The 27,213-nt window shown below is 49.8% G+C and overlaps 2 protein-coding genes across 6 annotated transcripts; one reads left to right on the top strand and one right to left on the bottom strand.

Moving 5' to 3' along the window:
* Window positions 1-1,080: 1,080 nt before the first annotated feature.
* Window positions 1,081-22,270, bottom strand: LOC109574552 (intercellular adhesion molecule 1). 5 transcript variants are annotated; one of them, XM_019982611.2, is made up of 9 exons: window positions 21,914-22,270; window positions 11,567-11,712; window positions 6,539-6,614; window positions 5,970-6,236; window positions 4,750-5,070; window positions 4,228-4,506; window positions 3,421-3,690; window positions 2,535-2,777; window positions 1,081-2,346 (listed from the first exon to the last, which is right to left on the bottom strand). In XM_019982611.2, exons 3-9 carry the CDS (start codon window positions 6,591-6,593, stop codon window positions 2,138-2,140), a joined length of 1,644 nt encoding a protein of 547 aa, XP_019838170.2. In that variant the 5' UTR covers window positions 6,594-6,614; window positions 11,567-11,712; window positions 21,914-22,270; the 3' UTR covers window positions 1,081-2,137. The 5 variants fall into 5 exon arrangements, with proteins under 5 accessions (XP_019838170.2, XP_070629857.1, XP_070629858.1 ...); XM_070773756.1 differs by lacking the exon at window positions 21,914-22,270 and adding an exon at window positions 14,501-15,626; XM_070773757.1 differs by lacking the exons at window positions 11,567-11,712; window positions 21,914-22,270 and adding exons at window positions 6,713-6,772; window positions 9,325-9,437.
* On the top strand, window positions 17,618-27,213 carry SMARCD2 (SWI/SNF related BAF chromatin remodeling complex subunit D2). Its single transcript, XM_019980583.2, has 13 exons — window positions 17,618-18,151; window positions 22,517-22,701; window positions 22,893-22,935; window positions 23,096-23,218; window positions 23,949-24,104; window positions 24,515-24,610; window positions 24,750-24,851; window positions 25,001-25,162; window positions 25,287-25,384; window positions 25,548-25,683; window positions 25,843-25,965; window positions 26,084-26,185; window positions 26,277-27,213. Exons 1-13 carry the CDS (start codon window positions 17,936-17,938, stop codon window positions 26,328-26,330), a joined length of 1,596 nt encoding a protein of 531 aa, XP_019836142.2. The 5' UTR covers window positions 17,618-17,935; the 3' UTR covers window positions 26,331-27,213.

Here is a 27,213-nt window from a genome sequence, read left to right as displayed (position 1 = left end):
GAGAAAGGAAATAGAAGTTCCGAATCTGCAAGGGGAAGAGCCTACTCAAATCTGAGGAGACTTAGGGAACAGGCCATCCAAAGTACCCTGCTCTAAGAACCCCACGCAAGGTGTCCCCTAAGCTGGACCTGAACAGTAGATCATCCTCCCTGAAGGATCAGTGGCAGCCCACCGGGAATCTGGATCTGTATGGGCTGGGAAGGACGCTGTCAACAGTGACACCACGTGGCAGTGAGAAGCAAAGGCAGGAGCAGGCTAAGCCTCCAGGCTCTCTAAGGCGGACCAAAGAGCCCGAAAGACCCCTTCCTCCCTCCTGTTTAGGATTCACTGTTCCATGGAGCTCTGGGCTCATGAGGTGGGGTTCGCACATGACAGCTACAGACCTGATGCAGCTGATTCCAAGACACTGAAATGGGTAAAGATTCCTGGATGATGTAACTCTGTACTCCTTTCTCGAACCTGTTTTCTTACTTCCCCAAGCGCTCAATTCAGAAAAGTGGATAATTGCTATTACTCACACGATGAGAGAGCAGTGCCTAATTAGAAAAATGGAAGCGGAGGTCATTTGGAGGGTTGCTGTTGTACAAATTCAAACAAGGTATTTCCCAGCTCCCCCCGGAAGCCTTCCTTGACCCTGAGTTGGGTGTTCTGCCAAGGGTCTGTGCAGCCCCATTCCCAGGACTGTGCTTTGCTGTTGACAAGCTCTAGCTTCCAGTGGCAGGGACAGGGCTTTGTTCACTAGTATATCCCCACTGCTTTGTGTGTATAAAAACCAAAGGATTATTTTATACCTAATCCACAACTCAGACTCAGGGAAGGTCTGGGAAGAATGAAACTATTTTTACTTTGATGCCTGTTGCTGTATTTTCTAGGTGGTGTTTTCAATTTGGGGAAGGCTGTTGCCCTCTATCTGGAAGTCTGAACTTTAGTTTTGAAGGCAAGCCAAAAATGCTACTTCCTGAACTACTGCACCACCTGCCCTGGGCTGGCTATGAACATTCTTTTCTTAGAAATTTTACTCAAAATGCAACTATGTGACTTAATAAAAACTTTCACACACAGAAGAAAACTACTTTCAGATAATGTAAAATCACTTTTATTTTTATCATATCCAACACTTCAGTGACCCATATATAACTGATTTGGGAGAAAAGACTGGTTTTAGAAATATTTATATCTTCTCTAAGGGTTGAATATAATCTTTCCAATGAACAGAAAAGCAAGCTCTATCATATGGTGAACAGTCATATGAGGAGTCCTCCTGAAGCTTAAAGGAAAGTTTGCAGACATATAAAAATATATACTTATATATGGAAAAGTAGAATAAACATTGGGATTCTACCCTAAGAGCTTGTACAGGTAAAAAAAAATATGTTTAATATGAACTCAGATGATTTACTCTGTAACGGATTTCTAGAGTAATTCAGAGATGTTTAGAGCCCAATTTCAAGGAAGAACTCTATCTTCCACTTCAAGGACAGAACACTGGGCTAGGAAAGCTGCTTGTCTGACCCAATGTGGAATTTCTTATGATCTGTATACTCTTCTAGGAAACGCAGCAGATGGTTAGGGAGTTGAAGCCTAACTAGCCACTGAGCCTTAATGATGTTACTAAGCTCAGCTCTGGAGCCAATATTCCTGAATTCCCCATTAGGGGAGCCCAGAATGTGTAATATATAGGCGGGAACTGGCTTTTGATTCCTAGCCCTTTGCTGGGTACTGACTACCTTCAAACTCTGGTCCCTAGACTAAGAAATTGGTTCCCATTTAGTCATGAGGAAATCATGAGAAATGCATTGTATTTCAGAGATATTTCTGGCTATCTCTTCCATCTGATGTTTGGGAGCAAAGGGCAGTGGGAATGGGGATGACAAGGCACTTCTTTTCTGAATCTGAGAGTGGACTGATGAACACACAAGGAGCAAAAGGCCCACTCACTAGTTGAACACTGGGACCAGATTCTTACAGGAGCTGGGCTTGTGGCTGGATTGGATCCTCAGGATGAGGACCAGAAATATTGCTTTATGGGACCACAGAACAGAAGATAACGTCTCCCTTTCTCTTCCACCCCCTCCTTCCTTCCCTCCCTTAGGAAACCCCAGTGGTAGAGGTTGCCTTCAACCAAGTAACTTTCTAATTAACAAGTATGTTCATTGTGCTTTTCTGCTTGTTGAACAGCAAATTGGCTTTCCTCTTCTTTGTTCTTCTCCTTCTGCCTATAGGGCAATTTCCTCCTCTCCACTTTGCAGGGCCGATAGTTTAGATACAGTGCTACGGTGATCACACCCACTCCAAGGGCGACAATAATAATCACCAAGACGGTAGAACTGATTCCTTCATCCAGTCCTGCGGAAGCACAGAAGACAAGAGAACTGGGAGGGTTAGCAGGCAGGACAATCACCCTGCCTCAGCCCACCAGGCTTAAGTGTCGGCCTCACCCTCCCCAGCCCACTGAGCTCTTTCTTGTCTCCTAAGAATCCCAACCCCCTGAGGGATCTCCACCCTGGGCCTGGCAGCAGGGGAGCCGCAGTCACCTTCAACAAGGACCGCAACGTCTTTGCTGACAGAGCCCAGCTGGTTGGTGGCTGTGCAGCAGTAGGTTCTAGAGTGGTTCTGGGTCGCCTTCTGTGGTACTTCAAGGTCAAAGACTGTTCCATTCCAGGTACATATCAAGACCGGTGTCGGGTTTCCCTTTGGGACACAGGCAAGCATCTGCTCCATCCCTTCCAGCCAGGTCTGGTTGCCAGGGCAACCAGATTCCTCAAATCGTGGCTTGTCTGGAAAGAGAGTCCCCAGAGGAGTCAGTTCAGTGTGCCACATTTCCTCATGACCGCCATGCATTAGCTCCCTCTCCCTCCCCTAACCCAAATGATGTGTCCCCTCCACCCAACAGCTTCCTTTCCCAAGGGGAGGACCGTCAGTTCCCTGCTTTGAACTACACTTTTTCCTCCTTGGATGAATCTGAGATGCAACAGGGCATTTTAATGGGTTAATACTAAATGAGCTTGTTCAGTGGTGGTCCTGGGGTCCCTGCTCCTCATCTTTGCTTCTCTGTGAGGGATATCATGGGTAGAGGTGAACCTAGAGACAAGGATTTTTCTACTTTTCAAAATACAAGTTTTCATGAAGAAATCACCCTCCTCAGCATAGGCTTCAGCTGTTTTTACTCCCTATGTTCTCAGCCTTTGGCCCTCAGCCGGATCACTTTCTCTTTTGTTCCAGTTTCCCCCAGGTTTCTCCCTACTCATTTTCCCATGAGTAAGGTAAGCTTGCAGTGCTTTACGTTTTATTTTTTCCTTTGATTTTCTTTTTTAATGAGAAAAATGTGGCAACTCTAACAATGCAGCTATTGGCTAAGATCTCTGGAAATGTGAGACTAACAATCCATGTTTTGACAAGAAAGATCAGGCTTCTACTCACACAAGACATGGAGTTGGATCACAGTGGTTTTGCTCAACTGCTGACCCTGAACCTCCAAAGAGGCCTCACAGGATAAATTCCGGCCATCATCTTCCTCACTGGCATTAAGTGAAAGCCAGGCAGGCTCCCCAGGTGCAGGAAGATCTGGGGCTCCCTGAAGCCGCAGAGTAGGGCTCGGGGATGTTAAAATATGCCCCGAGCAGGTCACGTTAATTTCTGTTCCTGCCAATGGGTACATTTCTTCTATCTCTAGGATTGGTGGAGGGAAGCCTGTAAGGAAAGGAAAAAGAGAATCAAATATATTTCTCAAAACTGGCAGCGACTTCTGTACTCAGCTGCTGGTGGTACCCCTCGGGTAGGCAGACAAGAAGGGAAAGGCTTTGGATACCATTACTGCTTCTATGCTGACTGGCAGGAGCAATGAGATGGTTTTGGAAATTTGAGAACTTCTCTGTAACAAATGCCACATGAGCCTATTTGGCTGTGCCTCTGTGGCAAGGAGAACAAGATGTCTTTTCATCTCACGGATTTCTTTCTCACCTCAAATCACTGTACCTAGGAATAAGTTCAAGCGTCCACAATCACTCTGTCAGTAGGATGGTCTAAAGAAACAGGGTGAAGGCTGGATAGAAGTGCTGCCTCAATGCATCCCTGCACTTATCTGAGAAAGATGAAGACCAGAGTTCACTTTGGAGTATACCAAGCAAAGGTTCATGGGGACACCTGCAGCTGAATAACCAAGCCTTTACTCTGGAAGTTTTCAATGGCAGAGAACCTTCAAGGGAAGGGAAGAGGCAGGTCACTTACTATAGACATACACTGGCTGGCTTGTTTTCTGTTCCACTGGACCCAGAGATGTAAGGCAAGACAGCTCCTGATCACCAATCTCCATGGCCCGAACGGTGGCATTGGCCCATATTGTGTCTCCCTCCCAGAAGAGAAAGGGGCTAAGCTCCTGGTCTCCCAGGAACATGTGGATCATTACCTCTTCGGCTGGGAACACCCTAGCCACCTCGCAGCTCACCGTTTCTGCCATCCCAACCTCCAGAAGTGAAGAGACCCGGATTTGGGGGCTCTGAGAAAATTCTGCGAAGAAACGAAGAGAAGGGAAGAAAGGAGAAAGGCCATGATAAATTGTATAGGACCCCACAATGTAGGGAGTGCGGCTAAAAGCTCTCTGTTCCCCACAGTGAGTTTAAAACTCAAGTAAAGAAGCTCAATTACTCTTCCACCCATATCCTAAACCATATGGGAAATGAGTCCTAAAGGCCAAGGTAAGATGAGGAAAATGAGCCCCAGGATTCCCTCCACGCCTGGGCTCTGACTCACCAAAGATTCGGAGTACCTGGAGGGCTGAGTTGCTGTGAAAGAGCCCCCCACCATGTGAATTCAGGTCCAGTTCTGCACGGCAGGAGAAATTGCACCTGTCATCCTCCCGTTGGGCTTTGACACTGATGGTGACCTCAGCTCTCTGGGAAGCCATAGCTAAGCTCCTAAAATTCTTCCGCTGTAGTTCTTGGTCATCCTGGAGAAGGGTGAGGGTGAGGTTCTCCAGGGGTGTGACACTGGGCACATGACATGTCACCGTGAAAGCTTCATCCACGGCCACCCACGCAGGCTGCAGCTCCACAATCACCTGCTCTGGTGGCTCTTTAAGACCAAGAGATAGGTTTGATGAGAGAAGGATACTTACCTCTCCAGAGAGAAAGTAAGAGGACAGGAAGCCTGTGATAGAAGGTAGGACTGCTACTCTTAGACCATCTGATGAACAGCATCAGCTCTCTGCCCTGGATGAGATGAGTCAGGCTTCTTCCCATCGAAGGGGGCTAAAGTCAGAGCCAAGACATGTGACTGCTGAGAGGCCCCTTGCTTTGCCATTTTGGAGAGCCCCTTTGCTTTGGAGGGGCCCCTTTGCTGCCATTCTGGAGAGCTTCTCTCTTTTACCCGAAGTGCTTCCGAGGTGTGAGCAGCATCTGAGAAGCTCCTGGGCATCACATGAAAACTCTACCATAGCTAACCAAGCTCCAACCCCAGAGGCCACACTCATGGCTACATCTTTGCCGATGCTATTTGCTCACCTGAAAGATTCTTCTTACCCATTCCCATCACTTCAAATCCTAACCATACACAGGGGTGAAGTTTAAGAGCCTCCTTTTCTGTGGAGACTTCTCCAACTACCACAGCCTATAAAAACCCTCTTTTCTCTAATCCCTATTTATTCTAAGAATTTGTGACAATTCAACACTAATTTTACACCTTTTTTTTTTTGTAATTTACAGATCAGCATCATTAGCATATGCCTCTTGTATCTGAACATATTCTCAAGCCCAGATGCCAGGATGCACTCTGTGGTCTGCTCCTAATTTAAAAGCCTACACCAAAGGGAAACAGAAATAATTGGCTAGAGAATCCCTACTGTATGACAAAAATCTTTAGTAAGGGCCCCAATTCTCTCCCCTAAAAGAAATTCTCTAACTATTCCCTATGTAAGGCATAGTAGTCACGTTCCCCCTCGCTTCCCTTCCTCCCCAGCCCTCGGCTCCACTCACGGTACACAGTGATGCCAAGGTTTATGTCCTTTTGGATCCCTGCACAAGAGAAGAAGCATTGCAGGATGGAATTCTGTGTGACATCTTCCAGCAGAAACTCCTTCCACTGAGGCCCTTTGCCCACCTGGGTTTTCTTTAATAAGGTTTCAATTCCACCGGGTCCTGGGTCTGGACAGGTAGTGCTGCAGTTGACCATAAGGGACTGTCCATACTTTACAAGGGCCTGATCTGGCCAAACAGAAACCTCAAATCGCTCTTCTGGGGCTCCTGAAAAGGTCAACCAGACATGCCAAAGTCTCTGGTGAGGACCACAAGACTTAAAGAGAATACAGAGCCTGGTCTACCTATGTACAGGTTAGAGAATAGGAAACCCACTCTGAATAAACAGGAACAGGGGACAGGACAAGAAAAGGGCCCTAAAAGGACAAGTTAGAATCCTGACTCTACCACCATTCCCCGCCTTGTCATCTTCTAGGGATTGATTTCTCCATTAGTGTCCCTATGGAAACTATGGTGTTGCTAAAAATCATGCCCATAGAAGCTAAAGAAACCTTTCCAAAGAGACTCACCTGGGTCAGGGATCAAGGCCAGCAAGGCCCAGACACCAAACAGTAGCATTTCCATCCTGATGAGAAGGGCCAAAAGCTGGAGAGGAAGAAGGAAAGCAGCAATGCTGGAGGAAGTGACCAAATAAAGAGGAAAAGGAAGTAGGAAATTCTTTCTTTGATACTGTTAAAAGTTACCTCCTTTCCTGACAACCTACAGGGTCTGGAGAAACTGCAGCAAGAGTATCAGTGCTGTGACTGTATTAAAAGAAATTCTTTCATCTATCCATTTCAGTTTGGTTTATGTACACAGCAAAAAGACAACAGGAAAATATGGGAAATAATGAAGGGGTATTAGGTTAAGTGAGACTCCTGTATCAGTTTGTGCTGCACTTATCTGTTTACATGTTTGGTTCTATTTGAGTCAATAGAAAATGGCTGTCAGCATGGAAATATGAAAAATGAGGTTTAGAGAGATGAAATTTGGCAGTGTTTATCTGGCCCTGTCCAGTGGAAAGTGACCCAGAATCAAGAAAACATGTTCACTAGACTCTTGTTCTCTTATGGGAGAAATGTTTCATCAGGCTTCATGAAATATCCCTCAAAATAATCCATCTTTCTGATCTGCCTCCAGGCTCACCAAGCAACACTTGGATTACACTTTGGCTGAGTCAAGTCTTAAACGTCCACTTCTTTTCTCTGTCAATCTGTACCAAGAGTTTCTTTCAAAATCCAATTCAAGCTAATTTCTTTTAAGAAAGGAATTTCTTGACTAATGCTATTTTACTTCATAATCCCTTTACACATTATCTGTACACTTGATTCCAAAAGTGATTTCTGAAGCTATCTACCTTAAAATATAGTTCACCTCAGTGGGTTATTTTAATGATGTAATCATAACTGTACTGCTGCTGCTGCTAAGTCACTTCAGTCGTGTCCGACTCTGTGCGACCCCATAGACGGCAGCCCACCAGGCTCTCCCGTCCCTGGGATTCTCCAGGCAAGAACACTGGAGTGGGTTGCCACTGCCTTCTCCATTGTGTGAAAGTGAAAAGTGAAAGTGAAAAGTGAAAGTGAAGTTGCTCAGTCGTGTCCGACTCCCAGCGACCCCATGGACTGCAGCCCACCAGGCTCCTCCATCCATGGGACTGGAATTCCTTAAGAACAAAAGATAATTTTATTACCTTGCTTCTGCAGCACCTAGCACAGTTTCTAGCACATCATGCGTATTCCATAAACAAATGACAGCCCTATAATTCTGCATTTTTTCATACATTAGGTTTTGTACAAGACTACCATTACCTGTATGCTGGTCTGAAAGAGGGTTTTTTCGGTCTCTTTTATTCACACATAAAACAATAGGCTTATCAAAATTTACCCTCCCAAGTAAACACTAACATCCAAAACAATCACTTCTGCAGGCTATAAATTTAATCCAGTAACGACACCATTATTTAAAAATTTTTTGGAAAGTGATCTAGAACTAGATTTTAAGCTACATAAGAAACACCAGTCTCTTCATTAAGCTATTCTATTATTCTTTGTGCAAAAGTGATATTATTCACTCATCTTATTCCCCAAACTTAACTTTGAGTGACTTAACGTCTCTTTCAAAGGAAGATGTCCTATCATGGAAGAGATAATAAAGTAACATCAGACCGTGAAGGAAATCTCAAAACAAGAGTTTTGAGTAATAACAGCTCTGTGAAAAAAGTACAAAATCCCCAATTGGGGCTACTTATATTTATATTCATACATTCTTTCTGCAAACAATTATTGAGCCAGGCTTGTAGTAAGATGTTGAAGTTACCAAGATTTATCCTATTACATAAGAATTCCTGGGAGTTAGTGGGAAAGACAAATGTAAATACAAATAACAATATACTCTGCTGAGCGCTATTGGGAGGGAGTACACAGGCAGGTACTCCAGCCACTAAAAGGCTGCGAGGAGAATGGTGGGCGGGACTTCCCTGGTCCAGTGGTTAGAACTCCGCCCTTCCAGTGCAGGGTTTCAGGGATGCTGGATGGCTTTGGCTGTGTAGCTGAACTGGACTTCCTGCCCAAGTTTGGGATGCTCACTATCCATTTACATTCCAAGGGTATTTGCAGTTTCTTATACAGATTGAGTCACATCCTACTCTTTGATCACTCTCTCTTGCCTCTGCCTGGAATTCACTTCTTCCTCCCTGAACACTGCTTCACCCAGCTCAATGTATCTTTGCAACAAGACCCACAAGCCCGAGCTTCCAAGGCCGTATCCCAGCACACCCTCGGACGCTTCGGCTGCTATCTTCTCCCTCAGCGGCACCACCTTCTAACACCCTCCTCCTGATCCGTTAGGCCTGGGAGTCCGGTCTACTTCCGGCCTGGACTGTAAGGGCCCTCTGAGGGCAAGGCCTTTTTCACTGATGGATCCCAACCACCCAGAACGGTTACAGACGTTCAACGACTATAAAATGAACGAATGAACTAAATATATATTGACAAATATGTGAGTGAGGGGCTGTGCCCATCGTTCGTATAAGAGAGTATAAAGGTCAGTTCTGCCTCAGATGGAGTTTCCTGAGAAGCGTGTGCACTGCCCCACAGGCCCTGAAGGCCTTTAAAAGCATATAGTATTTAAAAAATTTAACTATGTGGGAAATATACTCAGTGAACGCTCCTCAACGATTCCCAAGTGTGAGGAGGCAAAGCCCGCCAAGAGGTCAGACCCCCACAAATTTGACAGGAAAGCCGAGGTCAGACCCCCCAAAATTTGACAGGAAGCCGGGAGGAGACCCCGGCAGGAATCTAAACGAAGAAAACAAGACCTAAAATCTCACTGAGGGCCGCTCCTCGCTGCTCCAGCCGCTCCTCTATCAGCTCCGCGGCTTCGCCCGCTACGCCTTCAAGAGCCGGCCACGCGCTCAGACCGTTTGGTAGGCACTGCCGGGCGAGGGCGCAAGACGACGCTCCTAGCCGGAGGATTTGCCTATTCTGCCTAGAAACCCATGACGTTTGCGCAAAAGCTTAGCGAGGGTTGGCTGAGGCAGGAAGCTAAGACGACCGAAGGGGGTTACGGAGAAGATGAAAGTAGGGTTGCCTGTATCCTGCTTGGCAGAGAGCACATATTTGACTCAAGGTAATGCTTACTGCATAAAACAACGTGAAAACAAAAGGTAAACGGTCGCTGTAGCAAGTAATGGCCCTATAAGGAAAACAAGGGATTGTAGGCAGCCCTGCCTGTTCGAGGGGTGGTGCGGCCTGAACAGGTGGACTCCCGCGCGGGAGTGGGCTGCGCGCGCAGCTTTGTTCCTGCCTTGGTCCTCAGCGCGGGCTTGGCGTTGTGTCTAAGTTAGTGACTCGCACGAAGCCCAACTGGGACTCTTCCCGGCTCTTCCTGGGTGGACTGGGAAAGGGATGCCCTGCCAGTGCCTGCTCCCGTTTCTGTAGCCCACTCCCCACATAGAAGTAACACGCTTGAGAGAAATATTGGTTCAGGCTTCACTTCCTACCCAATATGCGTGCGCCCTTGCTCCCCACCTGCCCCAGTCAGGTCCTATCAATAAGCAAAAAAAACTGGGGTGAGCTTATAAATCTTACTTTGTTGCCTCTTTCCACCCTGACACCCTTTTGTCAACTTCCACGTGGAACGTCTCCGGAGGGTCGTGTCTCAAAACCCTTTCCCTGAGCCGAAATTAGGCCATTTGCTTCGGCATCCTTTTGCGGCTCTGGCTCTCCTGTAACCACTGGTCTGATCCTAAGCCGTGGGCTGAGTTTCTTGATGGAGTGAAATTTGAAGATTTGGAAGGTTTTTTTGGAGCGCTTACTTCTCTAGTACCCTAGTACTACCTAGTACCACTACCTCCTCTCTTTCCCTACTCACAGTGTCAGGGAGAATGTTGGATAGAAGAAAAGCTTTGAGGCTAAACAATTTTGTCCATGAATATCTTACTAGCTTTAGGACTACGGGAAATGTAGGTAACTTACAGTGTCCTCCTCTGCCAACAGGAGTGGCGTTTAGTTTGTTTATATGAAAGTGCCTACCATTGTTTTTGACACTAAACATAGGTGTGCAATAAATGGTCATTAGTTTTTTCCTTTTCCAATCTCAGAAAGGCTTTTCCTGATTACTCAAACTGCTGAGCTTTATTTTTCTTTATAGCACTTACCACTACCTGACTTTGAGCTAAATATCCAGCGACCAACTTAAATGGGTGAGCTGTTCTCTTCCCAAGTCTGCATTTAGTGATGTTGGCTGGTTACCTGAAAACCAAAAACTCTTTAATTGAAGTATAGTTGAGTTACAATGTGTTAGTTTCTGGATATATTCATATTCATGTATATAGAATAAACTATGTATATTCTTTTTCATATTCTTTTCCATTATTTATTATAATGGAAGTATATGTATATTATATATACATATATGTATGATACATACATATCACTGAAATTGTTAGAGGTTACAAATTAGGGTTTGATTGTATTTTTCTGAGAAATGGTTGGTAGACATTCACTAGTACACCACCATATATATCTGTTTGTTTACCTGTTTATTATTTTCTCTCTAGAATATTTTTTTATAATTTATTTTTTATTTGTTTGTGCTCTGTCTTTATTGCTGCACCAGGGCTTTCTCCAGTTGCAATGAGCGGGGGCTACTCTTCCTTGCGCACGGGCTTCTCATCTCAGAGCATGGGCTCTCAGGCACACCGGCTTCATTAGTTGTGGTGCATGGGCTCAGTAGTTGTGACTTGAGGGCTCTAGAGAGAAGGCTCAGTAGTTGTGGCGCACTGGCTTCGTTGCTCCGTGGCATGTGGAATCTTTGTGGGATCTTACCCGAGCAAGGATCAAACCCGTGTCCCCTGCATTGGCAAGTGAATTCTTATCCACTGTACCACCAAGGAATTCCTCTCTCTAGAATCTTGTGTCAAAACACGAGGGCATGATTTTCATCTATCTTATTTATTGCTGTCACCTTAGCACTCAGAACAGTGATTGCACATAGCATGCACTAAATATTTAGTAATTGAGTGAGCTAGGAGTCTGTGAAGACTGGTGATTTCATACCTTAATTTTCTTTGTGGGGAGGTGTGACGTAACTCCTTAAGAAGACTTCCAGTTTTATGATGCCAGCCTCTTTGACTGCTTTCCGTTTTCCCTCTGCTTCCTCATCCATTGTTGCCAAAGGTAGGGGCGAGGATGAGAATCTGGATCTGTCAAGAAAAGATATCACCACCACCCTCTTTTAGGCAACAAGCTTGGTGCATCATCCCCACCCTTGGTGTCCTCTAAAAGTAGGAGAGAGTGGAAGATTTGTGCTTGTCAGACACATACTTTCAACTTATCCTAACCCCAGATGACTCAAAAGGCCAAAACGGGGATGACCCCTAACACTGTTTTTCAAAGAAGTATTTCTTTTGCCTCTTCATAAAGTTCCCAACAATTACTATTGTATGGGCTAGTTTTTGGAGAAGGCAATGGCACCCCACTCCAGTACTCTTGCCTGGAAAATCCCATGGATGGAGGAGCCTGGAAGGCTGCAGTCCATGGGGTCGCTGAGGGTCGGACACTACTGAGCGACTTCACTTTCACTTTTCACTTTCATGCATTGGAGAAGGAAATGGCAACCCACTCCACTGTTCTTGCCTGGAGAATCCCAGGGACGGGGGAGCCTGGTGGGCTGCCGTCTATGGGGTCGCACAGAGTCGGACACGACTGAAGTGACTTAGCAGCAGCAGTTTTTAAAGCATTTGGAGATTTCTGAGAAGTTTTAATTGATAGGTTTCTATTTTGTTTTCATGGGAATATTTTAAGAAATATTTCGTTTGTCTGAAGTTATAGAGTAACTTAAAGAGTTTATGAAAATAGGGACTTTCTTGGTAGTCCAGTGGCTAAGACTCTGCATTCCTGATGCAGGGGCCCTGGGTTCAATCCCTGGTTGGGGATTAGATCCCGCGTGCTGCAAAGAAGAGTTTACATGCCACAACTAAAGAGTTTGCAAGAGGCAACAAAGACCGAAGATCCCCTGTGCCGCAATTAACACCCGGTGCAACTAAATAAATAAGTAAATTTTTAAAAAAATAAGTATTTTTAAAGAGTTTATGAAAATAGAGTATATATCAAAATTTATCAAGCTGCAATTTAAATATGTGAAGTTGATTGTCAATCATAATTCAACAAAACGTCTTAAAAAGTCATTATAGAAACATTTGGGGCTTCCCAGGTCGTGCTAGTGGTAAAGAACCCGCCTGCCAATGCAGGAGACATAAGAGACTCGGGTTTGATCCCTGGGTCAGGAAGATCACCTGGAAGAGGGCATGGCAACCCACTCCAGTATTCTTGCCTGGAGAATCCCATGGATAGAAGAGCCTGGCTGGTTATAGTCTATAGGATTGCAAAGAGTTGGACACAACTGAAGCGACTTAGCACATAGAAATACTTAATATTCTACATTAAAACTCTTATTTTTTTTTCAGTATTAGTAAACAAATTTCAGTTTCATGTGAGAATGTTTCAGTTTTTTAACACATTACTTTAGTATGTTATTTCTAGCAAAATGTATTTCTGATGTGATGCTTCTGTTGCTTTACCTAATTTTTAGCATGTTCACTGTTTTTTGTTTTTGGTCCTTTACAAATTTATTTTCCTGGTTAATGCATATCAAATGTAAGGCTAGTTCATAAGCTCTAGCACAGTAACCTCTTCAAGCCACCCTCATTTCTCTTTTGTGGCTTTGAATAGTTTTGCTCATTTATGTTAACTGTTTCTGCAAAGTGGTACCAAGTCAACTTCCTAATCACTGCTTGTGAGAAATAAAAGTTTCAGCACTTATAGTTGGCAGAATTTTTTTCAGCTTACTTTTTTCAGGTACTTTTGAATGTCATTTTCTATATTGTCATATGCTCATATTTTTACTATGCTTTTTCCAGTTCCTCAGCAGCATATCATCCTTAACTTTAATTTCTTCAATTAAAATTTTAAGCTTCAACATGTTTAAGGTTGTTTATATAATCCCATGTAATAAAAATAGCTGTGTCATGTAAATATAGCTGTTCTTAAAGTTCTGATAATTTTATAAAATGATCACTTAGTGAATTGAATTTTGGCAAGTGAGCTCACTCCAGCCCACCCTTCCTTTTTATGAATGGTGCTTTCCTAGGGAAGTGGAGAAGTCATGCCTTCAGATGTAGAATTGCTTTGGTTCAGGTGGTTCATGGTCACGTGACTGGGTTATAGAAGCAGCAGGTCTGAACCTGACAAAAGCAGAAGAAACCCCAGCTAGAGAGCTATCCTTTCCTGTACCTGTGTCTCTCATTTGACTACTTTTTTACTTGATTTCTATGTTCTCCAAATCTGCTGCCTCCCTGATCCCTCAAGACTCTCTCTCTCTCCCTTTTGTTGTTGACTAGTTGCTAAGTCATGTCCGACTCTTTTGTGACCCAGTGGACTGTGGCCCACCAGGCTTCTCTGTCCATGGGATTCTCCAGGTAAGAATACTGGAGTAGGTTGCCATTTCCTTGGGGATCTTCCCAATCCAGGAATTGAAACCGTGTCTCCTGCATTGCTGGCAGATTCTTTACCACTGAGCTACCTGGGAGACCCCCTCTTTCTCTCTTACCTGCTTTTTATTCCTGGGACTGGCAATACCTGACTCAGGGCAACTTGTTAATAGAGGCTAAATAGCTAGTTAGGATCAATATAGCCTTAACCAGAATCAGAAGAGCTTATGATTAAGGCTTAAACATCAGGAGTTAGTATGAAGTGAATCAACCCTGGCGACCCATCAGAGTCAAGGTAAGGATAAGATCTGAGTAGGGAGTAAACAAAGAAAAATCCAGGAATTCAGGTGGAGGGTCACAAGTCAATACAATACGTCCACGGGAGTGAGACTGTAAAGCTCAAGAAAGATTTGAGTCAAAGTTAACTATTATGGTTGTTGTTCAGTCACTCAGTCTTGTCCAACTCTTTGTGACCCCATGAACAGGAGCATGCCAGGCTTACCTTTCCTTCACCATCTCCTGGAACTTTCTCAAACTCATGTCCACTGAATCGGTGATGCCATCCAACTATCTCATCCTCTGTCATCCCCTTCTCCTCCTGCCTTCAGAACTGTTATGGTTAAGCTGGTTTTACTGAACCTTCTGTCCTGATGGATTACCTCCTGATTGGAAACAACTTGAAACAGAGTTCTGGGATGGGGAAGCAGAGGTAACTTTTATTAGAGTTATTTCCTGAGCAGGCATTGTTTCTGCACCGTCCTGGAGTTCACACTGCAGGAGTGTGTGGATGGAGACGGAGCCCCACACAAAAGTCACAGCACAATAGGATGAGTACTCTTAGATTTACAGTGTTGGTGGGTGAGGATCAGAAATGATGGAGACTTCTAGAGGCAGTGACATTTGAGTTGGTCTTGAAGAATAAACAGACTGTTGCATAGCAGGGAACTGGGGAAGAACACTTACTCACTTAATAAATATGTATTGAGTACTTTACTCTATGCCAGGTATAGTTCCAGGCAGTGGGGACACAGCAGCGAAAAAGTCCCCAGCTTAAACGAGCTTACATTTTAGTGACGTCATAGAAGAACCACAGCATTAAAGGCATGTTCAGGGAAGGGCAGGTTCAGTGTGGTTTGATGGTAGAATTCATGGGATATTGTTGGGGAATAAAGCTATAGAGATATGAGGAGGACAAAGAATAAAGAGTCGATTGTGCCATGTTTATAGACTTTTCTGTACGCCATTGGCTTTTAACATTTTAGAAACCTTTTCTGCCAAAGATATCTTTTCAAGGTCACTCAACATAAAAAACAATAAAAGTAGAGCTCCTTGGTTACAGCAGGGATATGGAGGCGGAGCAAGGGAGGAACTCCTAGCTCAGCCCTCTCAACCTCACTTTCCGCTCTCCACAAGAGCGCTGAGAAACCCAAAGGACCCCAGTGGGTTTAAAACCCACTAGTGAAGGTGATGGCAGACACGAATGTGGGAGCACTGTTCCTCTGCAGCTAATAACAGACCAGAGGTAATGGAACAATAACAACTACCAACAAGAAATCATATACAGTGGGTAAGTGCCTGGATTGTGGATTCTCAGGTCAGATTAGAACCAGATTTGAATCTCAGCACCATCACAGGAAGAACAAGCAAGTATCTGAATCTCTCTGCCTTGATTTCTAAAACAAATGTAAAAGTAGTATTTACATTATATACATTGTAGGGATTAAATGCGGAGAAGGCAATGGCACCCCACTACAATACTCTTGCCTGGAAAATCCCATGGACAGAGGAGCCTGGTGGGCCGCAGTCCATGGAGTCGCTAAGAGTCCAACACGACTGAGCGACTTCACTTTCACTTTTCACTTCATGCATTGGAGAAAGAAATGGCAACCCACTCCAGTGTTCTTGCCTAGAGAATCCCAGGGACGGGGGAGCCTGGTGGGCTGCCGTCTATGGGGTCACACAGAGTCGGACACGACTGAAGTGACTTAGCAGCAGTAGCAGCAGCAGGGATTAAATGAGGTAATGTGTAGTAAATGCTTAATAAATGTTAGCTATTCTCTGCCTACTGTCTAGGAAATCTTTCTCAATTTCTACCATGTCTTAGATATATGTTTTCCCCCTAAAACCTTGAGGATATTTTTTTCATAGCAATTAACTCATTGCTGACATTATCATTTTATCTCATTGCACTTGAAGATCATTCACTTGTTTACACATACACAGAGGGTTGTACCAGAATTATTTGGGAGGTCTTTTTCTGAATACAGCACAGGGATCCAGTAGTTGTGTGTGTGTATGTGTAGGGGGGTGGCTTGGCAAGGATAGTCTGGAATAGCTCCCCAGCGGATTCACCCCTACTACTTCCTCTGGAACTGCTGTTGCTCTAGCAGCTTGAAAGGGCTGAAATGGACATCAACTGCATTGTCAAGAATTCTTTACCCACTCTGCAGTGGTGGGGAGGGGCCCTGGTGGAACAATTCCAGTGGTTTGTTCTCAGACTCGCAGGTAACCCACTTTTAGGGAGAAAGAGGAGAGGGATCTCTGAGAAGACAGGAGAGCAGCAGCAGCAACAGCAGGGTCTATCACTGAAGGATAAAGCTACCAGGAAGTAGAGATGGGTAGAACTAATAAAAAAGGGTTGCACTATGAACAGGATCTGGGGTGCTTTGGTGCAAGACTTGGTTGGGGATGAAAACATAAAACAGAGAACTTATATGAAAAATTCTATCTTCGTGTACTGAGTAGCAACAGCATTGCTTGAGAGCCTGTTAAGAATGCAGAATCTTGATCCCTAGCCTAGAACCCAAGCTTACAGAATCATAGTCTGCATTTTAAACAAAAGCCCAGGTGTTTCTTATGCTCCTTAGAGTTTGAGGAGCACTGGTCTGTATCATGGAAAGTCACAGAACACCTGGCAAGGCTGAAGCACTTTTGAGTACCTCTGACATAGGGCTGATTTCTGAAAAAGTATTGAAGTTTTGAAAGTCGCTATAAATCTTGGAGACAGACCTTATTTAACTCTAGGAGTCTTCTCGGAATGCAAAATTCCTTTGCCTAGAAACATCTCTTGTGGATTAAAGTTATTACTAGGCTTCCTTAATGGGAGGCAGAGGCACATTCAAAATATGCGATAAGAGCTCGGCGCTTGGCCAATTCAACCCTTCACACAGTGGATCGGGTCCGGAGCAGCCAAGTCCGTTGGCAGCTCTGGCTTTTAAAGTCAAGTTGGCAGCTGCCCTGCCGCAGAGAGAAGCTCGTTGTCTTTAATTCTAAAAACGTAGAAACGAGGACAAAACTTTTTTAGGGAGCGTGACCCGGTACCTCGGGGATTCGACTGCACCGATGAGAAATCAGCAACTACTCTTACACCGTACTCTTACCTCCTGACCTTCGACCTCTGCCCCCCTTCCCCCGGCATTTCCGCGTGCCCCTTCCGCTCCCGCCCCTCCGGTGGAGGGCCGACCCAAGGGATGTGGGCGGGGCTTCGGGGGCCGGAGGTTAGGGGCGGTGCCTGTTGGGGGCGGGTCTCGCGAGGGGCGGGATTTGAGGAGACATCCTCGCATTGGGCGACTAGGTATAGGCGGGGCTTAGTGCTGGGCTGGGTTAGGCGGGGCAGGGAGTTAGTTACCGCCTCTGGGTAACTGGACGCTGGCGGCCAAACCTCGGAGGCCCGGGGAGGCAGCGGGCCCGTAGCGGATCCCGGATCCGGAATTTTCCGGGCAGGACCGGAATCAAGATCGGCCCTGCCCCAAAGTGGGTTTCTGAAGAACTCGCTAACTTGGATTAGGAAAGCCCGGAATCCGGATCAACAAGCCCCAGAACCCGGAATTTAGATCGGAAAGTCCCGGAGCACGGAGTGCGGAGCGAACTCAGCGCGGAGCGAACTCAGCGCGGAGCCCGGAGTCCGGACTGAGACACCGCCGGACGGGACGGAGCGATGTCGGGCCGTGGCGCGGGCGGGTTCCCGCTGCCCCCGCTGAGCCCTGGCGGCGGCGCGGTTGCCGCGGCCCTGGGAGCGCCGCCTCCGCCGGCGGGACCCGGCATGCTGCCCGGACCGGCGCTTAGGGGGCCCGGGCCGGCTGGAGGCGTGGGGGGCCCCGGGGCCGCTGCCTTCCGCCCCATGGGCCCCGCGGGCCCGGCGGCGCAGTACCAGGTGAGGAGGGCGGATGGGCGGGTGGCGCAGCGAGCACTCCCGGGTCAGGGGGCCTCGAGTGAGGGCCCTGGGGCAGCCTCCTGAATAGGGGGCACAGAGGCTCTGCATGTGGATTTCACGGGGCATGGTGGGGGGCAAGGCTGGGGACCCTCGGGCTCGGCCAGGTGGTGGTGGAGGACTTGAGGGAGAATGTAAGAACGACTCGGGTGGAGGGTTTGAAGCATTTGGGAGCGTCTCGGGATCTTCCTTGGAACAGGGATTCTGAGTGAGAGATGGGAGGCGTAGTCGAAGCTAGTGAGAATGAGAGATCTAGTATAGATTCTCGGGTAAAGGGTCCTGGGAAGTGATGAGAAAGTTTTGGGAAAGAGCCCTCATTGAGAAAGCAGGGTTACCCTGCACTGGTCTTGGTCCTACTCCAAGTCTGCTCTGGGTTTTTTTTTCTCCCCCTAGTTGGGAACTGGCAGAGTTTTAGCGTGTCTGAGATGGCTCCCAGCTGCTAAGGAGGAGGAAGAAGGGCCTGGCTTCCCAGGGGCACAGAAGGCAGAGCGTGGGGATTGCACCCCGTGCAAGGGGAATCTACTCCTGGGCCAGGCCCTGGCACCTTCACACAGGGATGCCTCTAGGTTAGATCAGAGAGGGTCGTGGACAGGCCTGAGGAAGGAGGAAAGCTTAGCCCATTTTGGACAGACTTTCTGGCTTTCTGCCTGGTGTCAGAGTGTCCAGGAGTTGATTAGTCTGGAGGAACAGAGAGGCACCACTGAGTACTGCTGGTCTGGGACTGGAGGAGCCTGCAGAGAGTTGCTTCAAAGGGTTCTGTCTGACCCCTTCTGGGTCTGGCTTTGCAGAGGACTTCTCGGGTTGCAGCTTCAAAGGCCATCAAGAGACTGCGGGGTCAGTGTGTGAGGAATCAGCCTGACACTGGGGGTGGGCTTATCAGTCCCCAAGTCCATTGTTTCTGATTGCCCCAGAATGCTTGGGAATTGCCCTCATCCTTTTCCCCCTGCCCTCCTCTCCACTTTTAATTAGCCTTTAGGTTCTAAACAAGGACATATCCCAGTCTGTGTGCCCTAGCACTTGACACTGACGTCTTGCTAATCTCTCAGGGCACCTGGGAGATTCTCATGTCTCCTCTCCCTCTCGCCCCCAGGTAGAGGTCCCGTAAGTGGATCCTCATAGAGTAGGAGCCCTGGGTCCCCACTTTGTGAAGAGATGCTTCACTGGGATGGTGATTTTTCCTCCTTGCTCCTCATGTTCCCTCTTCTCTCTGAACCAAGGATCTGGCTATTGACAGAGACAGACCTGGTCCCCAAGACTCCAGCTGGGATTCATCTTTCCCATCTTGCTCTCACTCCAGGGGATTCATGGGCCCAGAGTGTCACTGAGGGATCCCTGTATCTGTCATTCCAGCTCTTAGATGAGTTAGCCGAGGAGCCTCCCTGGGGGCCATTGGCCCCGGGGAAGGCTCCAAGAACCAGATAGGAACCTCTCTAATTTCCTAAGCCTGGGGAAATCCCTGAGAGGACGGATTCCAGGATGATTTTGAGGGAGTGGCCTTGGACCTGTGGCAAGGCTGAGCGAACTGGCTGGGTACCCCAGGCTTCCAGGAGAGGGGACCTTGAGGAAGGCACGGAGCCTCTGCCTCCCTGGGCTTCCCCTGCAGCTTCTCATGGCCTCCTCCTCCTCCAGGGAAGGGGCATGTGTGTACGTGTAGGGGGAGGGGTGCAGAAGTAAAGATAGATGTCTGGGGAGGGAGGGCCCAGTTCACGTCTGCTGACTTCAAGGAGGATCCTGTGTGGCCTCTTTCCAAGTCCAGTTATGTGACTTCTGGGAGAAGGGACTTGAGATCTGAGGAGCAGGGGGTGTGTCTCTGCTGGGGCATGTGAGGTGAGCTGGAGGAGCGAGGCTCTCAAGCTCACGTGGGGCAAATAGGGGAGCTTACTGATGGAAGGAAAGTGATGACCCCACCTCCTTGCAGAGTGTTTCAAGCTGTGGGTCACGGTCTACTAAGGAGCTTAATGAAAACATAATTAAAAAAAAAAAAACCACTACACCCCCTCCCCCGCCCCCCGCAAAGAACACAGATTGCTGGGTTCACACCAGAGAGTTGAAGGTATTTTGTATGTCTGCAGAGGTAGGTTCTCTTCTTGGTCCTTAGGCCCAGCCTTCAGAGGCACCAGGGGCCAGACTGGAGGCGGCAGCATCAGCCTGGCCTCCCACCCCTGCTGTCGTGGGCGGTGGAGCCAGAGTCCGATTGAGGACATGGGCTGTGCTAGGCTGAGGGAGAGGAGGTTACTGCTCACATCTGAGGCTCAGGGCGTGGAGCCAGGCCTCCCTAGCCCTGCTGCAGGAAAGGGGTCAGGGAGCCTAAGAGATCAGGGCTCTGGTCTTTTTTTTTTTTTTTAAGTCTTGGGTTGTTTTTTAGAAGAGGAGGAATTACTGGTGCTTCAGAGCCCAGGTGTGGAGCTTGGCCAGGCTGAGCTGGGACTGCAGGAACTGTAAGCCGCCTTTCCAGGGGCCCCTTACCCCCTCGGGAGAAGCCTGGGGCCCTGGGCGAGCTGGGGGGCCTCGCAGGCCTCCTTTAGGCCAGGCCTGTGCCGCCTGGTTTTGGGACTTCCTGTTCCGGGAGCACCTGCCTAGGCGGGCTGCGTGGTGCTCAGGACCTCCCACTCTGCAGGTTCCCTGCCTCAGTCGTTCCACCCCCTCAGCTCAGGCACTGGTGGGAAACACTGGAGTCTAGGGTGCGAGGGGGCCGGGCTCTCAGCTGTGACCACCCTGAGTTTTTTTTTCCTAGCATCTCTAGCTGTGTAGCTATGGCTCATTAAGGCAGAGAAGCAGGCTGTCTTTGCCTCTCAGCAGCTCAGAGGAGCCTCCTGCTGATGAGGAGACTTGTGGCAGGACTCCAGAGGTCCCTGACAGAGCCCCCCACGTTGAACCCCATCCTCCCAAACGCTTCCTTCCCACCCCACTCCTTTTCCCCTCCCCCTGTCTTTGGGTCGTGTTTCTTATGTTTTTCTCTGTGTTTGCCTCTGGTCAAGAATCTGACCGTCCTTGGTGAGAACGTGGGATGAGTGCTGGATGAAGAGTTGGAGCCGGAATCTCATCTCTGTGATGCTGGCGGGGAAGGGGGTTGGGGGGGCGGGGGTCCTTTGATTTGGTGTGAGTCCCCACCCAGCCTGGCTTGGTTGGCTGGTTGTGCTGGTTGCATAATCTGGGCCCTGGGGCCAGCCCTGTGAAGCTGCCAGGGACAGTGTGTGCGAGGCAGAGCTGCCAAACAGGCCTTGCAGGCAGCAGCAGCCACGAGGAAGGGGGTGGGGGCTCCTCCCCAGTGGGTTCCACAGTAATGTTGGGGAGCCGGACCTCAGTGGGAAATCCCTTCTGCAGGCCTTGAGAGGAGCCACCTCCCACCCAGCTTCCTCTGCTGATCCTAAGACTTTGATCCTTGCATCCCAGGCTAATCTTATCTCCATTCTCCAGCTTGGCATTGCCAAGCAGCCCCAGCCACCAGGTGGCGTGCGGACCGCAGGCAGAGGCCAGATGCCAGCTGCTCTCCCTTCCGCAGACCACTGGGGAGCCACAGCTTCCCCTTGGAGTCTTCAGGCCTAGAGGTTGGGGGCTGGGCAGCAGGGAGGTGAGAGAAGGGTCCAGTTCTGGATGGTGAGTAGAGTAGGGGCCATATGGCGACCAGATGGCCTGTGTACTCTGCCTGAGGCCGCCCCCACCCGTCGGGACAGGCTCCAAGCCATCCTGTTGCAGCTTGCTCACCTGGGGTACCGCTGCCGATGGGCCTGCCAGCCTGTTGGACTGCCGTTCCCTGCTCGGTCTCACCACCAGGCTGGTGACGGGGACGGGCACTGGGGCTGTGCCCCATCATCCTGCTCGCATCACAGCCACAGCCCACCTCCTGGCTACAACACTGCCCCCGGCTTCTGCCTTAAGCTGGGGGAGGAGAGGATGGAGTGCTCGGTGGGACCATCTGAGAGCCTTGAGGCCAGCTGGTCCAGGGAGCCAGGCAGAGTGTTGCTGGGGCCAGAAGGTGGTTGCAAGTGGCGATGGGCCCTGAAAAACTCCCCCAGGCCCTTCTTCTCCCTTCAGGCAAGGTTCTCCTCCCACCCCCTGGGCTCTGCGGGCCTCATTCGCTGGCACGGCTGCCAGGGCGGTTGAAGGGGGCGGGGCAGGTGTGGTTTACACTCCTGCTCTCAGGCGCCTGCTCCCCTTTGTTCCTGGCACTCCTGCCCGGGCTCGGCGGCCCTGCCGTGTGCTGCTCAGGACTGGACCCTGCCGAGGAGAGGGATGGAAGGAATGGGTTACGGGCCCCGTTGGGCCCCACCCCTGACCTATGCATCCCCATTGGCTCACTTCCCCCAGCGGCCTGGCATGTCCCCAGGGAGCCGGATGCCCATGGCTGGCTTGCAGGTGGGACCCCCTGCCGGCTCCCCCTTTGGCACAGCTGCTCCACTTCGACCTGGCATGCCACCCACCATGATGGACCCGTTCCGAAAACGCCTGCTTGTGCCTCAGGCCCAGCCCCCGATGCCTGCCCAGCGCCGGGGGTAAGACCATCCTGTTTCTTCTTCCCTTCTAGCGTAGCTCTGGCAGTAACAGGGTTTCCGCGTGTCCTAAGGGCTGTGATGACTGAGGAAGACTCCTGGTTGTCTTGGGAAGGTCCTGGGGACTGGAGCGGTGGGGAGGCGGGGAGGTCCTTTGGACCATGGACCTCTTCATTGGGTTTCTGTCCTCTTAGGTTAAAGAGGAGGAAGATGGCAGATAAAGTTCTACCTCAGCGAGTGAGTATGTTGGGAGAGGGCCTACGAGGCCCACCCAAGGGCTGGTTGGCTGAGGGTGGACTCAGTCTCCCCTCACCTTGGGGTGAGGGAGGAAGTGAGGAAGGAGCCAGAGCTGCAGCTGAAATGAGCTGATGGATCCTTGCTCCCTCCACACCTCCAGATTCGGGAGCTTGTTCCAGAGTCTCAGGCGTACATGGACCTCTTGGCTTTTGAACGGAAGCTGGACCAGACCATTGCTAGAAAGCGGATGGAGATCCAGGAGGCCATCAAAAAGCCTCTGACGGTGTGTGCAGCCCCAGCCGCTCCTGGGCCTTGCCAAGCTTCTCTCCCTCTCCCTGGCCTTGTTTTCCAGGGGCCAAGTGAGGGTCTCAGATGGGCTAGAGCAGGATGTTTTATACTATAGGATACAGCCCATTTAGCATGAATTTGCTTTAATGTGGTGAGGCCAGCCTGTTTTTAATGGAACATTAGGGTTGTAGAAATGATAAAACTTCACAGTAGCAAAGGAATTATGACATTTTTGTTTTATGTATTTGCATATATGTGCAGATCCTGGATCGTAATTTAAAGCATTAATATTATACATCATGGTCAGACGTTTGAAAGGCAAAGCTGGAGGGTAGATAAGGATAGTTCCTGTCTTCTTCCCTGTCCCTAGAGAAATTTTATCTAGATAACAGTTCCTTGAATGGTGGAGGCTTTCCAGGAGATGATGTTCTGTGGCCATGATGAGTGTTTGAGTTTCACTTAAACTATGAGCCAGCGACTTCTGATAGCACCCTCTGTGCGTCTGTCATACCACCGATCCCCTGTATTGGACCTGTTGGTACTGCATCTGTTTCCCCGTAAAGTTGTGAGTCCCTTGAAGGTGAGGGATGAGATATCCTCGCCCAGTTCCCAGGGCCTCACTAGGGGCCTGACCCACAGCCCTCTGTATAGGTGTGAGACGAGTTCAGACGGGAGGATTGGGTAGCAGCTGGTCACTGTCTAGTTAACCTGTTGTCTTTCTTTAGCAAAAACGAAAGCTGCGGATCTATATTTCCAATACATTCAGTCCCAGCAAGGCAGAAGGTGACACTGCAGGAACCACAGGGACCCCCGGAGGAACCCCTGCAGGGGACAAGGTGGCTTCCTGGGAACTCCGAGTAGAGGGAAAACTGCTGGACGATGTGAGTTGGGGAAGGAGGTGTCTGGAGGGGCGGTGGTGTGTGTGGGTCTCAGACTTGGGCCAGACACTTGGGCACTTCCGGGGTCATCCTGCTGGAGGGAGAGGGCACAGCACCCAGTCCAGAGGTGGGAGGTTTGTGTGGTTGTTACAGTGGTGTTCCTGCAGATGGCAATAGAGTGTCCTGAGGAAGGGGTGCCCTTGCTAATTCCGGTCCTTTACTGACTGACAGCGGGGCTGCCTCAGGCCCCTTTCCGTGCCTCAGGTCTCACTTTTCCCCGCTTCTTTTGGGGCCTGAGAATCCTCAGTACCCTGAGCTTTAGGACTGAAACAGTACTCCTCTGTTCAGGGCTTAGTATGTGGCTTAGGCTCGAACCTTCAGCGGCACGCGTCTCACCCTCTTTACATCCCCAGCCTAGTAAACAGAAGCGGAAGTTTTCTTCCTTCTTTAAGAGCCTTGTCATCGAGCTGGACAAGGAACTGTACGGGCCTGACAACCACCTGGTGGAGGTGAGAGCGGGCCTGGGGCTCGGGAGCACAGGGTGCCGTGCCAGGTGGGCAGAGAAATGGCCTCAGTCCCCTCGCAGGGCCAGGTGCGTATGTTGCCCGCCCCTTTGGTGATGAGCTTGACTCCCCTTCCTCCTGCCAGTGGCACCGGATGCCCACCACCCAGGAGACAGATGGCTTCCAGGTGAAACGGCCCGGAGACCTGAACGTCAAGTGCACCCTCCTGCTCATGCTGGATCATCAGGTGACAAGTGCCCTGAGGCCACGTCTGGGGTCGCGGGGACTCTCGTCTGGGGCTAGGGGCAGGTGCCTATCGTAAACCCTTCCTGTCCCTGCCCTAGTCTGCTTTGGTTTTTTTTTTTCCCTCCTCTGACTCCTGTCTGTCCATGCCAGCCCCCGCAGTACAAGCTGGACCCCCGCCTGGCGAGGCTGCTAGGGGTGCACACGCAGACGAGGGCTGCCATCATGCAGGCCCTGTGGCTCTACATCAAACACAACCAGCTGCAGGACGGCCACGAGCGCGAGTACATCAACTGCAACCGCTACTTCCGCCAGGTTAGCGGGGACACCGCCCCCTCCCCACCGGCCCCCGCCTTGCTGTCGCGCCACACCGCCCCGGGACGGGCCACTGCCCCGTGTGCCCGCCAGGGCGTCACCCACCCTCTGGCGCCCTCCCCAGATCTTCAGCTGCGGCCGACTACGTTTCTCTGAGATTCCCATGAAGCTGGCGGGGTTGCTGCAGCATCCAGACCCCATTGTCATCAACCACGTCATCAGGTAAACGGGAAGGGGAGGAAGGCTGCTCGCAGGGCAGTTTACCTTTGGCTTGAATTAAAGCCAAAGCAAAGCAGCACGTTTGGTTTCTTGCTCCCTGGGTGTGTGTGGTTTGGCCCCGGGCGGGTGGGAGGGAAGTTAGCTCCCTCTCCCGTGTGCCGTGTAGCGTGGACCCTAACGACCAGAAGAAGACAGCCTGTTACGACATTGATGTGGAGGTGGATGACCCGCTCAAGGCCCAGATGAGCAATTTTCTGGCCTCTACCACCAATCAGCAGGAGATCGCCTCCCTTGATGTCAAGGTGGGCCCCAACCTCCTCTGGGCCCCAGTGAGCGTGGGCAGGTGTCGGGCATTTCCATTTATATAGCACCTTGGGATGAGACCTGAGTCCTTTGGGGTTGGGGCTGGAAGCGGATCTTGTCGGGGTGGGAGCCAGTCTGACATGTACCCCTTTGCCCAGATCCACGAGACTATTGAGTCCATCAACCAGCTGAAGACCCAGAGGGATTTCATGCTCAGTTTTAGCACTGACCCCCAGGACTTCATCCAGGAGTGGCTCCGTTCCCAGCGCCGGGACCTCAAGGTGTGCCCCTTTTTCCTGAGGGTGATCCCACGTTAAGCTCTGGGGGTTCTGTCCCCAGCACCCTTCTTCTGGCTCAGGGGTGGGAATCGTGTTCAGCTCTCCTCCTGGCGCTCTACAGATCATCACTGATGTGATTGGGAACCCGGAGGAGGAGAGACGAGCAGCTTTCTACCACCAGCCCTGGGCCCAGGAAGCAGTGGGGAGGCACATCTTTGCCAAGGTGAGGCGGCTCTGCCCTGGCTGGCCTGGAGGGCACACCGGAGGGCAGGGTGGGCAGCCGGGCCTGAGCCGCTGGTCTGTCCCTCCTCCAGGTGCAGCAACGAAGGCAGGAACTGGAACAGGTGCTGGGAATCCGCCTGACCTAACTGCTCAGGGACCCCTTCTTTTCTTCCCAGACTGGAGCCACACCCTCAGCCTGGAAGGGGACCACCCTCTGGGGCGCAGACACGTAGGATAACGAGGGGGTGAGGGGCACGTCCAGTCATCCTCGGCTCCCCGGCTTTAGTTTCTTAAGTGTAGTGATAGGATTCCTTGTTGCTTGGTCCTCCAAAGCCTTTTACTTACACATTGGCTTTAACTGGGTTCACGAGAAGCCTCCTATGCCCCCTGCAGGCAGGCCCGAGAAGGACCTGGAGGCTCTGCTTTGACATTGTAACCAAGACCTTTTGGAACCAAAGGCCCCTGGCTTTGCTTGTTTACAGACCCCCTTGGGGCGAGTGTCCATGCTGGCTCCAGGGAGCGGGGAGAGGAAGAGGGGCACGGCTCCCTTTCTTCCCAGCCTTTCCAAACCAAAGTTCTTTGCCATTCCACCAGCCCAGCCTTGCTGCTGGTAATTTCCTTTCCTTCGGGTTATTTGCACTATTTGTGGAGCAGGATTTTCTATGCGGGAGCCACTTTTTTATGGGGATGTGTTAGGGGTTTTCAGGGAGCCCTACTTGGGGGTCCCTCCTTATTTTCTTTTCTCAATCTATGCAAGCGGCTCTGGCCGCCATCATCTCCTGCGATGCCAGAGGGCTGCCACCCCGGTTCTTGGGCCCAGAGGGTAACGCCTCCTAGGGAGAGGGCACCCTAATTTCTCTGGCGTGGCCCGAGGCATGGGTGTGAGTGTGCTCGGTGGAGGGCAGTGGGAGACGGGGAGGACTGTTGCTGCTCTTTGGAGCCTGGTAAGGAGGGTGGGCCGAGGGCTTGGCAAACGCCACATCTGGCAGGTTTGGAAATTTCCAAATAAATCTTTGTTTATTGGTGGTA

This window comes from Bos indicus, chromosome 19, assembly GCF_029378745.1.
Source record: "Bos indicus isolate NIAB-ARS_2022 breed Sahiwal x Tharparkar chromosome 19, NIAB-ARS_B.indTharparkar_mat_pri_1.0, whole genome shotgun sequence".
Classification (NCBI taxonomy): Eukaryota; Metazoa; Chordata; class Mammalia; order Artiodactyla; family Bovidae; genus Bos; species Bos indicus.
Note: the sequence above shows the minus strand (reverse complement) of the source record. Positions and strands in the feature narration are given on the sequence as shown.

Excerpts from the sequence above, each read along its gene's own strand:
- SMARCD2 (XM_019980583.2), top strand. The coding sequence starts at position 17,936 with ATGTCGGGCCGTGGCGCGGGCGGGTTCCCGCTGCCCCCGCTGAGCCCT. Across the intron at positions 22,702-22,892 it reads ATGCCTGCCCAGCGCCGGGG|GTTAAAGAGGAGGAAGATGG; the intron begins GTAAGACCATCC and ends CTGTCCTCTTAG. Across the intron at positions 23,219-23,948 it reads CCATCAAAAAGCCTCTGACG|CAAAAACGAAAGCTGCGGAT; the intron begins GTGTGTGCAGCC and ends GTCTTTCTTTAG.
- LOC109574552 (XM_019982611.2), bottom strand. The coding sequence starts at position 6,593 with ATGGAAATGCTACTGTTTGGTGTCTGGGCCTTGCTGGCCTTGATCCCT. Across the intron at positions 5,071-5,969 it reads CCTTGGCATCACTGTGTACC|AGCCACCAGAGCAGGTGATT; the intron begins GTGAGTGGAGCC and ends TTGGTCTTAAAG. Across the intron at positions 2,778-3,420 it reads GATCCAACTCCATGTCTTGT|ACAAGCCACGATTTGAGGAA; the intron begins GTGAGTAGAAGC and ends CTCTCTTTCCAG.